This window comes from Fulmarus glacialis, unplaced genomic scaffold (assembly GCF_000690835.1).
Source record: "Fulmarus glacialis isolate BGI_N327 unplaced genomic scaffold, ASM69083v1 scaffold45314, whole genome shotgun sequence".
Lineage (NCBI taxonomy): Eukaryota > Metazoa > Chordata > Aves > Procellariiformes > Procellariidae > Fulmarus > Fulmarus glacialis.
In genome coordinates, this window is record NW_009206991.1 from 2351 (window position 1) to 16390 (window position 14040).

At 38.2% G+C, this 14040-nt stretch overlaps 2 protein-coding genes across 2 annotated transcripts in view; one reads left to right on the plus strand and one right to left on the minus strand.

Moving 5' to 3' along the window:
• Positions 1 to 4039, plus strand: part of TEX30 (testis expressed 30) — a 5899-nt gene extending 1860 nt beyond the window's left edge. Inside the window, exons 3-5 of the mRNA XM_009575935.1 lie at positions 772 to 823; positions 2341 to 2546; positions 3723 to 4039. Coding sequence (XP_009574230.1) covers positions 772 to 823; positions 2341 to 2546; positions 3723 to 3896 — 432 coding nt within the window. The 3' untranslated portion in view covers positions 3897 to 4039. The remainder of the gene's footprint in view (positions 1 to 771; positions 824 to 2340; positions 2547 to 3722) is intronic.
• A 2102-nt stretch (positions 4040 to 6141) lies between these two features.
• KDELC1 (KDEL (Lys-Asp-Glu-Leu) containing 1) lies at positions 6142 to 13907 on the minus strand (the record flags this gene model as incomplete). The annotated part of the gene is made up of 7 exons (XM_009575936.1): positions 6142 to 6410; positions 6606 to 6710; positions 7248 to 7337; positions 7698 to 7907; positions 8494 to 8731; positions 9789 to 9961; positions 13830 to 13907. Coding segments are annotated over 7 exons (912 nt in total), but the record flags the coding sequence as incomplete, so codon positions are not given.
• Positions 13908 to 14040: the final 133 nt, after the last annotated feature.

A 14040-nucleotide genomic window follows, 5' to 3' on the forward strand; every position in this document is an offset into this window, starting at 1 on the left:
AAAGAGTGAAAATTTTCTCCTGATTAGCTATTTTTAGTGGTGTATGGGAAGGTAGCTTGAGTGCTTTGCATTGAGCATCAGACATTTTTGTCAGGGAACTAAGTGCAGTTCTTAAGGAATTAATTTGTATGATGTCATTGTGATTATATGTACATTAATTTGAGGTTAGACTTTGCTAGCTTTAATGGGGATCTGTTCTCCATTCTTTTTTGAAGAAGCATAATGTTAGTTTATATTAATATGCTGCTGTGTAAAGGTAATTGAAAGGCCTCTGCTAAGGTAGCATCTGATTAGTTATCTCCTAAAAACTGAAAAATTTGTTGCTGAATTTTATCTTCTCTGTCAGACACAACTGATTCTGTCTTAAACTTTTCGTTGGAAATATGTGACCTCAGCCTCAGTGAAGAGCATTTTTGCTAACTTGTTTTGCTTTTTGATGGGCTAAGAGTGTGCCTGCGGTCTGTTACTAGAACTAAGTTGATACACAGTAACCATTTATGTTTTGGTAACTTGATAGAGCATCTGAAATTTTAGACATGCTGAGAACAAATATGAAATTGCTTATGTTTATTATGTTGTTACTGCAAAATGTTATGAAATAATTTGTGTGAAAAAACAAGATAGCAACTTGTATGTACCTGTTCTTTGTTTAATCTGCAGCACTGAAAGAGTTTCCCATTTTGTGTTTAGTAGCTACAAACAAAAGAAATCCCTGCCTCTCGGCTGCCTGAATTCTGACTTGTAATGTTTCTCTTCATTTTATTTTTTTAGGAATACTTAAAGCTTTCTGATGATTATAAACTTTCGGGTGTCTTCCTTGCAGGTATTGTTTTTATTACCTATAATCTTCTCTCTTATACTGCCTCTAATGATAGCAATCTGTAATTACTCCGTTTTTTAAGTCTGTCCCACTTTGGTAAGAAGTGAGTGAACAGATGTGGATGACAGGTTTCAGTTTGAGGTGGGCACTAAAAGCTTACTGTCTAACTTGGGAACAAGCTGAATAAACTCCCACTAGTCTGTATTGCCTAGGGAGAGCAATTCGGTTATCTGCTGGGAGGACCTCCTGTACAAAGAGTTGAATGCTCTGTAATCTTCATTAATTGATTAGCAGTCCACTGACTGCCATGGGAGCGCAGGTGCCAAGCCCCCTTACAGACCTGCGTTTGGGCATCTGAATGCTGCCAGCCCTGGTGGCTGCGCAGGGCGGGTGTGCAGCTCGGCTCTCTCGCGGCTGGCTCGAGCAGCACTGCTTCTCGGGTCACAAATGGGGACATCCAGCCTTCACCGCGTTCTCTTGGGAGCATGGCTGTCTAGACCTATTCTCCCTCCTCATGATGCCACAGATCTCGCTCCAGAAGGAGGAAGGAAAGAGCAATAGGCCATGTTTTCCAGGTACTTTGGGAGAAAACTTCCTTGTCGCTTGTAAGTGGCAGGGTATGGGTTCCCTGATAATCCATGTGTACTTTTTAACTGCGGGTCATGAAGAATTCCAGTTACTGGTAAATGTAAAACCATTTTACCAAAGCATGTTTTGGTAGATAAAATATAGTGGCAGTAGCAGTTATATTGTGTGAAAAAGGGAAGTAGATGGGTGTGATTAGGAATAACTTGATACGGGAAACCCTGAATGTTCTCTGACTAAGCGAAACAAAATCTGCGCTGATGCAAATTAATCCCACTGGAATCGGCCACTTCTAACACTCAATTACAGAGCATTGTCAGCTCATATGCCTCTTCGTTGAGGAGATATTTTGATATCCCCTTGCTGTTACTGACTGACCTCATGCTGCAAGTTCACACTTCCCCCCCCCTCCCCTTCTACTTTTACTCTTAGGCTGAACTTTGAAGGTGCATAAACGCTTGCTGGATTTGTTTTGGGAGTAAGGCGCATAAAACTTGCTTTTAGTTTGAGCAGATTAAGGTTGCATGAAAAAAATGATACAAGATAATAGTATTGCTATCTGGAATTTCAAGGATCCTGGAGCATAGGACCTGTCCCCCTCTTCCTCCTGCCCCCAGGATGGGCTGTTGTTCCTTCCAGTATTGCAAAGGATCCCTCTCCATTTATCTTTTCTTTTTCTTCCCCCTCTTCCTTCTTTTTTTTAAATGGGGATGTGAAAACATAATATAACCAGACAAATATTTTAGCAGAAAGTGTTGAAACTAGGATTAATATTTTTCATGGAGTAGATGAATAAGAACATCCCTAGCATCTTGTACTACTGGTACGCTGAAATACACTCAGTTGGATTGTTTTTAGGAGCTGTTTCCTCGAACAGAATGTAGATGAGGTGACAGCAGGTATACTTTTTTCCTTTATTTTAACATGGGAGAAAGGCCGTTCCATGGGCTCACGAGCTGCTGCCTCTGTGATACGTCATCTTAGCCAGGAGGAGGATGATGACTTCATTCAAGGTCTAGTGTGTTTATCTTACCCATTGCATCGACCAAAACTTCAGTCCAAGCTCCGGGATGAAGATTTGTTATTTATCAGGTGTCCGGTGCTGTTTGTCTCAGGATCAGCAGATGAGATGTGTGAAAAAGTGAGTACCCTTGTAAATCCTGCTGTGAAGGGGCAGTGTGGAGGAATAGGAGTGAGTCTGAGTGATGTCTGTACTCATATACACAGCTGTGGCTTTGATTAACAGCCTTCTCTAAATATATATATCTTCTGAAGGAAGCCTTGGGTAGGAAACTTCATCGGACATAAGGAAGCCTGGGGATGCTTTCTTTTGCTGCTTAAAAATTCTGGATTGTGCTTGATCATCCACTTTGGCAAACTCATCTTTGGGCCACTGAAATACTGCTAATTTAAATGTTTTGTCTTTTTTGGTAGGGTAAGATTGTACAAATTAAAAGTGGCCTATGGAAGGAGCAAGTTATTTGCTATTCTGTTTTAACCATTTCAGATTACAAAACATAAACACTGTGCTGTGCTACCATTCCACATTCATCACATTTTCATGACAAATTCTAGCAAAGGGTTCTGTGGTAGAAAGCGATTATTTTTGTAGAGATGAAGAAGAGGTGTCCAGAGATCAGAATACAGTGGTTTTCTGCCTTGTTTTCTTGCAAATAGGTATCTGTTGTTCTTGAACAGTTCAGTTTGAATTTGGGACTGTGTGCAATTGCCATTTTCCATGCTTGGACAGTTTCTAAGGAGTCATAATGCTTTCGTGAGGAGTTGTCACCACAATAAGTCAGGCTAGTGACCAGTAGATCCTTTGGAGTGCCCTCTTAACGGGGAAATCTTTAAGACTTTCTGAGATGGTTCTTAGATCTCTTTGCTGAGAAAGTTGAACAGAGCCAAAGCCAGTCTTTAGGGAATTATATTGCTACTCTGCCAAGTAGACAAACCTGATGTAAGAAGCTCTGTCATTTTATTGCTAGTACTATCTTCTGGCAGTAGAAGTGGATTCCTTCGTCCTTCCCTCTTCGTGGGGAAGGAGCCTGCACCGGGTTGTGACCTTTGCAGTTTTTTAAGTTCTAATTTTCTACTGTTCTGTGTTTGAGTGAGGGCTAATCTTTGAGCAAATTCCATTACTGAACACAGTATCATCATATCTTTTCTGTCAACATGTTTTTAATGTGCATGCAGATCCATTTTGTTTTTAAGAGCTGCCTATTATGTGTTGCACAGGCAAAGCAAGAGACCTCTGTGAGTTGCACAGTTTGTAGCAGCTGATTCTCTAACTTTTTCATTCTTATTTTCTCCACAGCAATTGCTAGAAGGTGTGGCAAGCAAAATGAAAGCCCCTAAAAAAATCCATTGGATTGATAAAGCAAACCATGGCATGGCAGTCAAAGGACGAACAACAGACGATATCATGGAAGAAATAAATGCACAAGTTGTTTCATGGCTTGGAGAGAATATTCAACTGGAGCACACATGATTTGCAGTGTTTAAGCAGTATGTTCGTTTAGCTTTTCCTAAATGCAGCAAATTAGAGTTTGTTATTTCTGAGAGACGTATTTTTTAAAACAGGTTTTTTCAGAGGTCTAAGTGTAAATGCAAATAAAACATTTTTGTGTGAATGAAAAAAAATTATGCAAAACAATAAAGAACTTTTTAAAGGAAAGACAGAAAATTTACCAAATATTTAATACTGTGGCAACATTGTTTTCTGTATTTCTATGCAAATAACTGTATATAACACTTAGTGCTCTGCATTAACGAGTAAATGCTTTTGACTGACATTTGAAGTAATATACTGGAAAGAATCTGTTTTGACAGCAAATCTTTAGATGCATTTCATTTCTGAGTATGTTACTGATGCTATACTTGTTTGAAATTAAAACCTACTGATTTGTAGAATTCTGCGAGCACAGCCCCTGAGACTGGCCAGCATGTGTTGTACCACTCTGCCTTGCTGCTGTATCCTGGCACTCCAGCATGCTTCAAAACCTGTCACGCAGGTAGAGGAATCCCTCGTCATTTACAGCGTCACTACCCTAAGGAGCCAGATGCTCGGCCTGTGTGGGGAGGAGGAGATGCAGGCACGGTTGTGCATAAGGAGCAAAGAACATGGGTCAGTTTTGAAAAGTCGCCCTCCAGCAGCTTCCCTTGTGTAAAGGACTGGTCGCAGAGGCCCTTTGGAGAGATGGGCATGGAAGACTATTAAATAAGAACTGATAAAAGACAAATTATGTTTATACTGGTGGAGGAACTCCTGGAGGAGGAAGCAGTTACGGCATGTTGCACAAGGCTTCTGTCAGGAGGGCTCAGAAGAGGCAGGTGGGGATCTGGACCTCGTCACCCATTAGCAGAAGGAACTCGGGTCTTCAACTGAGCTCTGATGTTGCAGAGTAGATGAAATACTTCGTGTGTGCTGGAAGCTGCAGGCTTCCCTGTTACGGGCTATCAGTAACTATAACCAAAGGTTATAGCAATGTATTAATTGCTTTCAGCCAAGTCATCAGCCAGTATCATCAGCTGAATGATGACCCCTGAGATGAAATGTCTGGTTGGTCCTGAGAAAAGCATCTTGGTTTTGTCTCCTGAGAGGGTGGTCTCATCTCTACTGCCAAGAGTTGCCCAAAACCTGCTCCGGTCATTCTGCGTCTTATGGCTTGCAGCTTGCTGCGGCAGTGCGACCAGTTGAAGGTGAACAGGCAGCTTTAGCCTGGAGGGTGTTCTTGGGAGGAGCTGGTGTGTGTGACAGTGCAGGGCTGGTGAAATGTATGCTGAGTCAGTCCTGGTGTGCGGAAAGGATTTCTGTGATGTTTTGGTCAGGTGCCTAGATCAGATAGCTTTATTTTGGCGCTGTATTGTATAAAAGATCTAGTTAAGACTCTAGGTTAGTATAGTTAAATTACAACATATATTGTTTACCACATGATCAAACAAACTATTCCTTAGGCTTGCTTTTACTATAGTAAAAATAATAGGCAGGTGGAAGTTAAAAATCAGGTACAATATTCTTCCGTTGTTTCTCACAAGACGCCTCAAGAATGCTGATCTCCCAGCAGTAATGTTGTTCAATAAGCGCAGCACACATCTAAATGTTTGCAAAGAACACGTGGTTATTAAACTGACTGGCTATGTTACAGAGAAAATAAATTCTCACTTTGGACTGGAAACATATGTGCTAACTTTAGAATTTGATGAATTTAGACTTGACTTTAAATCCACCTATGGATCATTTTCAGATTATGTTGATATCCTCAGAAAGTAACAGCTGAATTACTTAGTATCAGGAAGTATTTTAAAAATAGACTAGACTGTTGAAACAATGATCGTTTTCGTTTCAGCAGTCACTGCTCAATGCTACTGAATTCTTTTCATATTGTCAAAGAGACTGAGTTTCACAGACAAAGCATCTGTGAAAAATCGTATGGAACTTTAGGAATATTAGATAAAAGTTTTAAGTGTCCAATAGCACTGTGTTTTTCTTCAGGTTAAAAAGATACATTATAAACCCCACATCACTGTCTTTGAGAATACTGATCCTCTCAGAAGGAACAAAGTTATGGTCTGGAAAAGACAATTTTGGATAGCTACGTGAGGTGGGGGAGTAGATTTACAATTCTTATCTGCCCTTTTTTGCAAAACACAGTTGTGAATAGACTCAGTAGAATGAGCATGCGTAAAAATATCTGCATTTCCAAGGTATCTATCTCAGGACAGTAGCACATGACTGATACAAACATGGTTTTTATTTAAAAAAAAAGATTATAAAAATGTTTTTGAACAAGGCTCTGCAACCACTGCATGATAAAAAGGAAATAGGGGGTGCTTGGTTTTCTTCCATATGTAGATCATGATACAGTAAACTTCATAATATCCATTGACATTATCCATTGGCATTTTAATCCAAATTTTTCTTCTTTCCTTAAGGCGGCATTCTGAATGTAGGTAAATATTCAAAAAATTATTTTACTTCTTTCTGTCAGAGTTCATCTTTGGCCTGTAGTCAAGAAAGAAGAAACATTTTTCAGTTAATTGGAAACTCATTTTTTAACTGTCTAGTCCTGCAAATACATTAAGAAATAGTGTTAATGGTCTGGTAACTGGTACCATGGGCTGTTAAGCCATGGCTGTTCCAATTTGTTTGAATATGAACTGAAGACATCCAGCGCTTTATGTTCAACGGTGTATGTACCTTTTTTCTGTGGCAAGTACATGGAAAAAGGTCATCATCAGGCTGCTGCACTTTCTCCATCCCATCTCTGATTTTTGGCTCATTCACTTGCAAGCTGGCATATTCCTAGTTTTAAAAAAGGAAGGTATCGTTAATTCATAAACTTGTTGGATTGTACATCTGGTTGTAAATACTGCACCAACTCAGCGGAGTCATTCTGCAAAAACTCTGGGGCTACACAATCTGTTACTCCATACTGCGTCACAGACAGGGTAAGCAGATACTTCACTGCAGACAGGAGCCCCTTCGGCTGCCTCACTGGAGTTTCGGAATCTCGGTGCTAATGCACAGATATTTTCAGCTGTGGTTCACAGGGCGTGCGTCTGATGTGGAATTCTTTGATCATTGTGGGCAACATATTCTTGCAGACTAGATCAAGATTTATGGGATCCGATTGCTCCTCTCAAACCGCCAGCGTAGTCTTAGGGGTTTCATAGGAAATAACTGCATGCAAGGCTTGTAAACCAACTGAAGTTCTAAACTGCTGCTGCTTGCTTTGTGGCTTCGAGTACTGGACTGGCCAATTTCCAGCAGCTCCGTTGCCCTGAATTCTTTCTGTGGGATTTCTATTTTTGTGGTAGTAGCCATTAAAAATATACTAACCTGGAAAAGTTTGAAATAGTAACAAAAAATGTGATCTCCCATGAGATTGTTTCTTGCAAATTCTTGTCCAGATTTTGCAATATTTTTTGCCTGTCAAAGAAAATAAAAGGTTTTTTAAAATTCTCCAAAAATAGTAGTTATTTCAGTATTGAGTCTGGAGTTAAGTATAGTGTTGACAGTTTAGGATAACTTATTTGTTTTTATTTAAGCATTATTAATTTTAAAAGTAAGGCATTCTTATGAAAATACTCCCAGTTTTTCCAAAGTTCAATTTAATTTCAAATTAAGGGCATTGTTATGTATTTTTTTAAAAGTGTTTTTCTTATTTGTAAAGTTGATGACAATAATTTTAAGTCCTTCTAATAGATTTTTTTGTTTTAAAGAAGTGCACTTTTTGCTCTCTCTATTTTGTCTAGAAACATTGCCGAGTACTTCTAAATGTATATTTACCTCTTCATCATGCTCTTTTGCCCACTGTAGTTTTTCTAGTAGATCACTCAGGTCACTTTTAAATGGAATATAATGTTTCCATGGCTGCAGCTCGTTATAAAAATGCTCGTAGTAGATGGAGTCTTGCTTTAGCACCACGCTGTTTCCTGCTAGTAGATAAGGCAATCTGTAGGCTGCCACTGTGCCATCAATATTAATTTGGTATTTATACTGGAAAGAAAATGACCATAAGTTATTAACAAACAGAAGATCCAAGTAGCTTGCTTAGGTTATATTGTTGTGAGGGCACTGGTATTACTGACTTGCCGATATTGAGAAATGTAGGATTGGCTAGGCAAGCATCAATGTTTAAGTAGCTTTTATTATTTAGTTTGGAATTCATCACAGTGCAGGGTACACAGAGATGCCCTCTTCATCAATTAAGTTCTCCGGAAATTCTTAGACGCTCATCCTCGGATGTGAGGGTAGATGTGCCACTTCATCCACTGATTTTCCCACTATGTTAGTTATGTTAGTAGTCCTGATCGCTGAATCAGGAAAAAGAAATAAAAAGGAACTTGGAGTTACATAGTTTACACAAGGTTCTACAGAACCTTTAGATGTAAATCAAACATTACTATCTTCAGCGTAAGAGCTACATAGCAGTTAATCCCACTGGAGGGATGCCTGTTCATGCTTGTTATTGGCGTTGTGCTGAAAAACTAAAAATCACTTTATTATCAATAATATGTACAAAGTTATTTGATAATGGGAAACACTGAGAACATAGTTCTATGAAAAATGGTTAGTGGCTTACCTTAAAAAAATCAAAAAATGAAATGTGCTTAACTATGGGGCCATAGAGGCTTTCATCATGTTTAAAAAAAAAAAAGTTTGTGAAAGCAGCGTCTATGATCTCTGGGTATTTTCTGCTCAGTTTTACAAGTTCAAGCCTCTCTTTGCGGCTGTCACGTCCTCTCCAGAATGCTGTGGTATTCTTGTCTTCCCATGGTGGACCAGTATTTGCTTGAACTGACATCATGTCCAGACTGACTCTGGAGGAGAAAGAAGTGATTTAATAGTGAAGCCTACTGGAAATTTTTTAAAGTGCAATTACTTGAAAGAGTTTACAGGACCAATAGGGAAATACCAAGGATGAAGGTAAGTCATGAGCACACTCGTATGTGTATTGTATCAGTATTTTTGCACCAATAAAAATAGATATGGAATGTCAAGTTCACAGGCCTGTGGCAAGACAGCGTCAGTTCAATGACAACATGGCGTGTGGAAAGAGTACCTGTCAGTTGTCATGGAAAAAAGCGGCTAAAAGTGGATATGGTTGCCAGACAGATGAAGGCGGTACAGGGTAATGCAATAGCTGATAATGGTGATGAGGCAGTCATTATAGTCCAAAGCAAGGTTTTTATGTAACTAGCTTAACACAACACATTTCACTTCCTTCACTAAATTAAAACACATAAACTGGGGGGGACAGCAGGGAGCAAATTTAGGAAAAGTCGTGATAATAAAGACAAGGAACCTGAACTGAATGCAGTGAAATGATAAACAAGGTCCAAGTGGATAACAAAGATCTCTCAGAAGCTGGCTGTGTAGTGTTTCAAGTCAGCGACAGAGCAGTTACGAAGGCCAGTTATGATCAGTAGCCCAAGCGGGAGATGGTAGGTCCCAGGTCGAGAATTCTGGCTACGCAAGGCTTTAAAAGGTTCAGAAAAAAGATGCTAGGAAAATCAGGAAAAGAGAGACCTGGCCAGTTGTCAACATGTTCACGGGGGAGAAACAAAGCAAACAAACAAAATACATACCCTCGAAACATTCCCTCTAAGTGCTGTGTTCAGTGACTCAACCATGTTTAGATTAATTTTGATTTTTGTGAACAAAACAGTGAAGTATTTTAATATATGTAATTTATGTTATATAATACATAACTTGGTTAATGTTAAGATACTGATTACGCAGTTACTGCCTACCTACCAGGTGCCAATGTCTAAATGAATAAATAAAGAGTAAACCAGTTAATACACTGTTAATACATGTATCTTTTTGGAAGATCATTCGCTGTGAATTTTGTGAAAATTTTAAGCAATTTCTTACCGTCCCATAGTCTCCAAAACTGAGTCTGTTAAGTCATATGTTGGCATGACAATGTCTTTTGACTCAATGGACCCACACCATGAGAAGATGGGGTGCAGGTTCTGTGGGGACTTCTTTTTCTCCAGAGGCCAGTCCCCCAAATTAACAAAAAATTCTACATCTGGCATTTTCACCTAAACAGAAGCAAAGTAGGCACAAATGCATTTTAATACAAACCAGTATTCTTCTGCTGGCATCTTGCATTTTGAAAACAACCTCACTAAGAGCAAAAATAGCCAGGTCTCTAATATACTTAATGTACCTGTAATAAATTGTTAAATTGTAGAAACATGTTAGAAGTACCGAGACCACAGAGTAAAGCCTGCAAGATAATTTTTTTTTTTTTTTAAAGATTTGCACAAAGTCACATAAATGCTCTCTCTTTTTTTTAAGTGATAGGAACACCCCAGTTTAAAGGATGGTTTCTTGTTATACTTTTCATGATTGGCCACACAATATTTGTACCAGGCTAGCACTGGGATCTAGTAAGCAATCGTATAGTTCCAAGGTAAGTTGAACCACCTTGTTGACTGTATGGAAAATTGCTGTTGGGTAGTAAATTAGTTTTCTGTCACATCACTGAACTGATTTGCCCTGTGTCTGCACAATGACTAAATCCAACAGAAGTAACAGAAATGAACAGCCATGACAGGAAGACCACATTTAGTCAGCACTGGCATTAATTATCAAGCATAACATCCTCACTCATATGGAACCATATCTGAAATCACCGTCGCAGCCAAAAAGTAAGCAATGGCCAGGAAATGTTCTAACAACAGGACAGAGAGCATAATTTTGCTGCTATATGAAACTTTGATGCACCCCCATCTTGAGCATTGTGCATGGTTCTGGCATTTGCAAAGGAAGGAAGAGAAGGTACAAAGAAAGGCAACTACTATGATAGGGATGGACCAGCTGCCTTGTGAGGAGAAACTGAAAATGATGGGACACTTCCATTTGGAGAACAGAAGGCTGAAGACGACATATGATTGAGTTTTACAGAACCCTGAAGGCATGTATAATGTCAGTGCAGAACTGATGCCGTATCTGTTCTTAGTTCACCCTCTTCATGACATTAATTTTTTTAAAATATAAATCTCCACTACATCCCCCTCAGTTGCCTCTTTCAAAGCAAAAGAATCCTAGTCAAATTAGCTTGTCTTTGCATGCCCGAACAGTCTTCTTGCTGTGTAGTTCTTTTTGAGAAAGTGAAATGAGAACCGCACCGTTTTCACAAGATAGGCATGTCATAGGTTTTATACTGTGACATAATCTTTTTTTCTTTTGTTTTTTCCTCCCTCCTTAGTAAGTCTTAATTGGGTATTTGACTATTACAAACATCTGGTTATTATACTGGCATTTTTGGAAAACTGTTGGAATAACGCCAAGATCTCTGTCCTGACTACTAACAGATAATTTAGAGATCATGATTGAATGTGTGTGATTAGGACGTTTTGTTCAAGTGTTATCCTCAACTATCTTAATATCACAAGAAAATATCTTCTCTGAAGAAAGAACAATTATGAATGTTAATAATTCTCAAATTAAAATACTCATATACATGTAAGAATAGAGTTTAAACATATTGCTGACTCTTCATCATATATATGCATCAAAGCATTTCTCCTCTCAAACCCCTTTATTCTTCAAATCAGAATGGCTGGTCACAGGCTAACATTTCAGGATTCCTCTGTGGCCCATATAGGTTTCATTAAGTTTCTAATTTAATTTATCTTTATGGACAGAGATAGAAATTAATAATTTTGCCAAATATCAAACACCCTCCTAAATGGTTGAAGATATTCTTCTCTAACTTGATGACATGGGAAAACCTTTGGCAGAGACATCCAGAAATTCTAAAGACAGAGACCCAAAGCGGTACTTTTTGTCTTCAGTATACAGACTGGCAGAAAAGGTTTTATTGTGTACCTTCACTTCAGAGGGGGTTTGGCTACACGTTCTAATCTTCAGCACTAAACTTTATTAGTACAGTGCCATCTAATGGTTATAATGGACACAGAAAAGCTACAAATTATATTTTATCTACATTGTCAATGGCAGAATCATTCAACAGGTTAAATCTGCTTCTCCAACCCAATAGATCTAGTGTTTCAGTGACACTGTCTTAATAGAAATTCCTGAAGTATTTAATGGAGATGAGACAAATTGTGTTTTCTAGATCTGTAAACAGTTTCCGTCTTTGGAATTAGCAAATCTTTTCCAACATTTAGCCTAAATACCTTTGATGCAATTTAATTCCATTATTTCTTGGCCAACATTACTGACATCGAGAACAGCTTACTTCCATCTACCATAGAGCAACCTTTTAAGTAATTAAAGGCTACATTCATGTCTTCCCTTAGACACTGTTAGATGAAACAATCCCCACTTAAATGAACCTTCATTTATACGTCTAGCCATTCTTACCACTTTCCTGTGCAATGTCAGTAATTGAACAATCTGTCTTGAAGCATGACACCCAAAGGCAGATACAGTACCATAACTGATCCATTACTAATCCTGAGTATAGTGGAAAAGTTACTTTATATTTCTTTCACATGCTTGTTCTGTTAATGTGTGTGTTTAGCTTTTCACAACAGCATGCCATTGTTGACTCATGTTAAATTTGTGATTCTGTAACCTTCACACTTTTCTGCAGAAAATAACCACTCACCCCCTATTTTAAATAGATGTCGTAACTGTACGACTTATCCAGCCTTTGTGTAGTAACCTGCCCTTGTCACTTTATTTTATCCATTTTTCCATACAATTTCTCTTACTTGTTAAGGAAATTTTTAATTATGATGCTGTACCGTGAGGTGCTTGCAGGTTCTTTCATTTTTGTTATCTGCAAATTCAATAAACATATTCTCTAGTCCATCATTCAGTCAAAATATAACTAAGTTATTAAATGGGACTGAACCTAGGACAAATCACTGAAGAACACTTTTGTGACACCTTTTGCCTCTCTGGAAACATTGGCAACTATTATTTAAGTAAGGCTTTCCAAGCAGGTTACAGTAGTTTCTTCTAGACAAAGTTTTCCTATCTTGTTTATGAGAAACTTGTGAGACTTACCCTCAAAAGCCTAACTAAAATTAAGATACTTGACATCCATACAGGAAGCCTATTAACTTGTTATATAAAGAAATTATATAGTTATGACTTATTTTTTATGATAAATCCATGTTGTTTCATACCAATTACCTTACCTTTCAGCTGCTTATAAATAATGTGTTTATTTTTTGTTAGATTTTTAAGGAATTTTTTTAAGGTGAACAGCTCCATCCTTCAGTAGCTCCTCTCTCTTCTTTCTCTCCTTTTTAAAAGACAAAGTGCTTTGTCTTTTTACAGTGAAAAATACATATTAACTCGGATATCTTCATATTTCTCTTACTGGTCTCCTTATGTAATAATCACATATTTGTGTGTGCTGAAACTTCAGCCCTGCTATATTCTGTCACTATGTACCTAATGTCATTTTTTTTTCCAAAGTTTCCCTAGGAAAGAGGGTGCATGGTGCTTTTTGCTTGTACATTGAGGGAGTTTCCCCACATGCCACCTGTTGGGCTTTTGGTGCTCTTTCTCAACTGTTCCCGACTTGTTTTTAACATATGGAGAATGATATACGTTCCCTGTTTTTTTCAGTCATCCAGTAAAATGTACTAGCAGAGTACAGAATTCTCTATTAGATGCTACAGAATGATTTATTTACTCTATAGGGGAAAAAAAAACCAACCCCACACTGTCCAAATCTATCAAACTCTGCCATAAAAGCCTGCTATTCAAGTAACATTTGTGATACTCCATACACTGATCAGACAGCATTCTAGAACATGCCAACTTCAAACAAGGAAAATCCATCTGACCTTTCCGTTATTAATCAAAGAACAAGATGGGCTTTTTAACAGAAATAGCAACAAATACGCTGAGCATATTTGTTAAACCCAGGCTTCTATAAATTAGGACATATAGAATAAATGACTGTACAGATGTACTCACTTTTCTTGTCAAAGAAAGCAGTATGGCATCCATGAAAATTCTGAAGCCAACATGTTCCCCATACGTCTTTATATAAACCTGAAAATAAACAAAGGTTTTACTGGTCTGGTGTTTTCATTTCAGAGAACAGCTGGCACAATTTAGAGCTCTTTTAATCACTTAGCAGATCTTTTAATCACTAGTCAGTGTTGTGGTTTAACCCGGCAGGCAG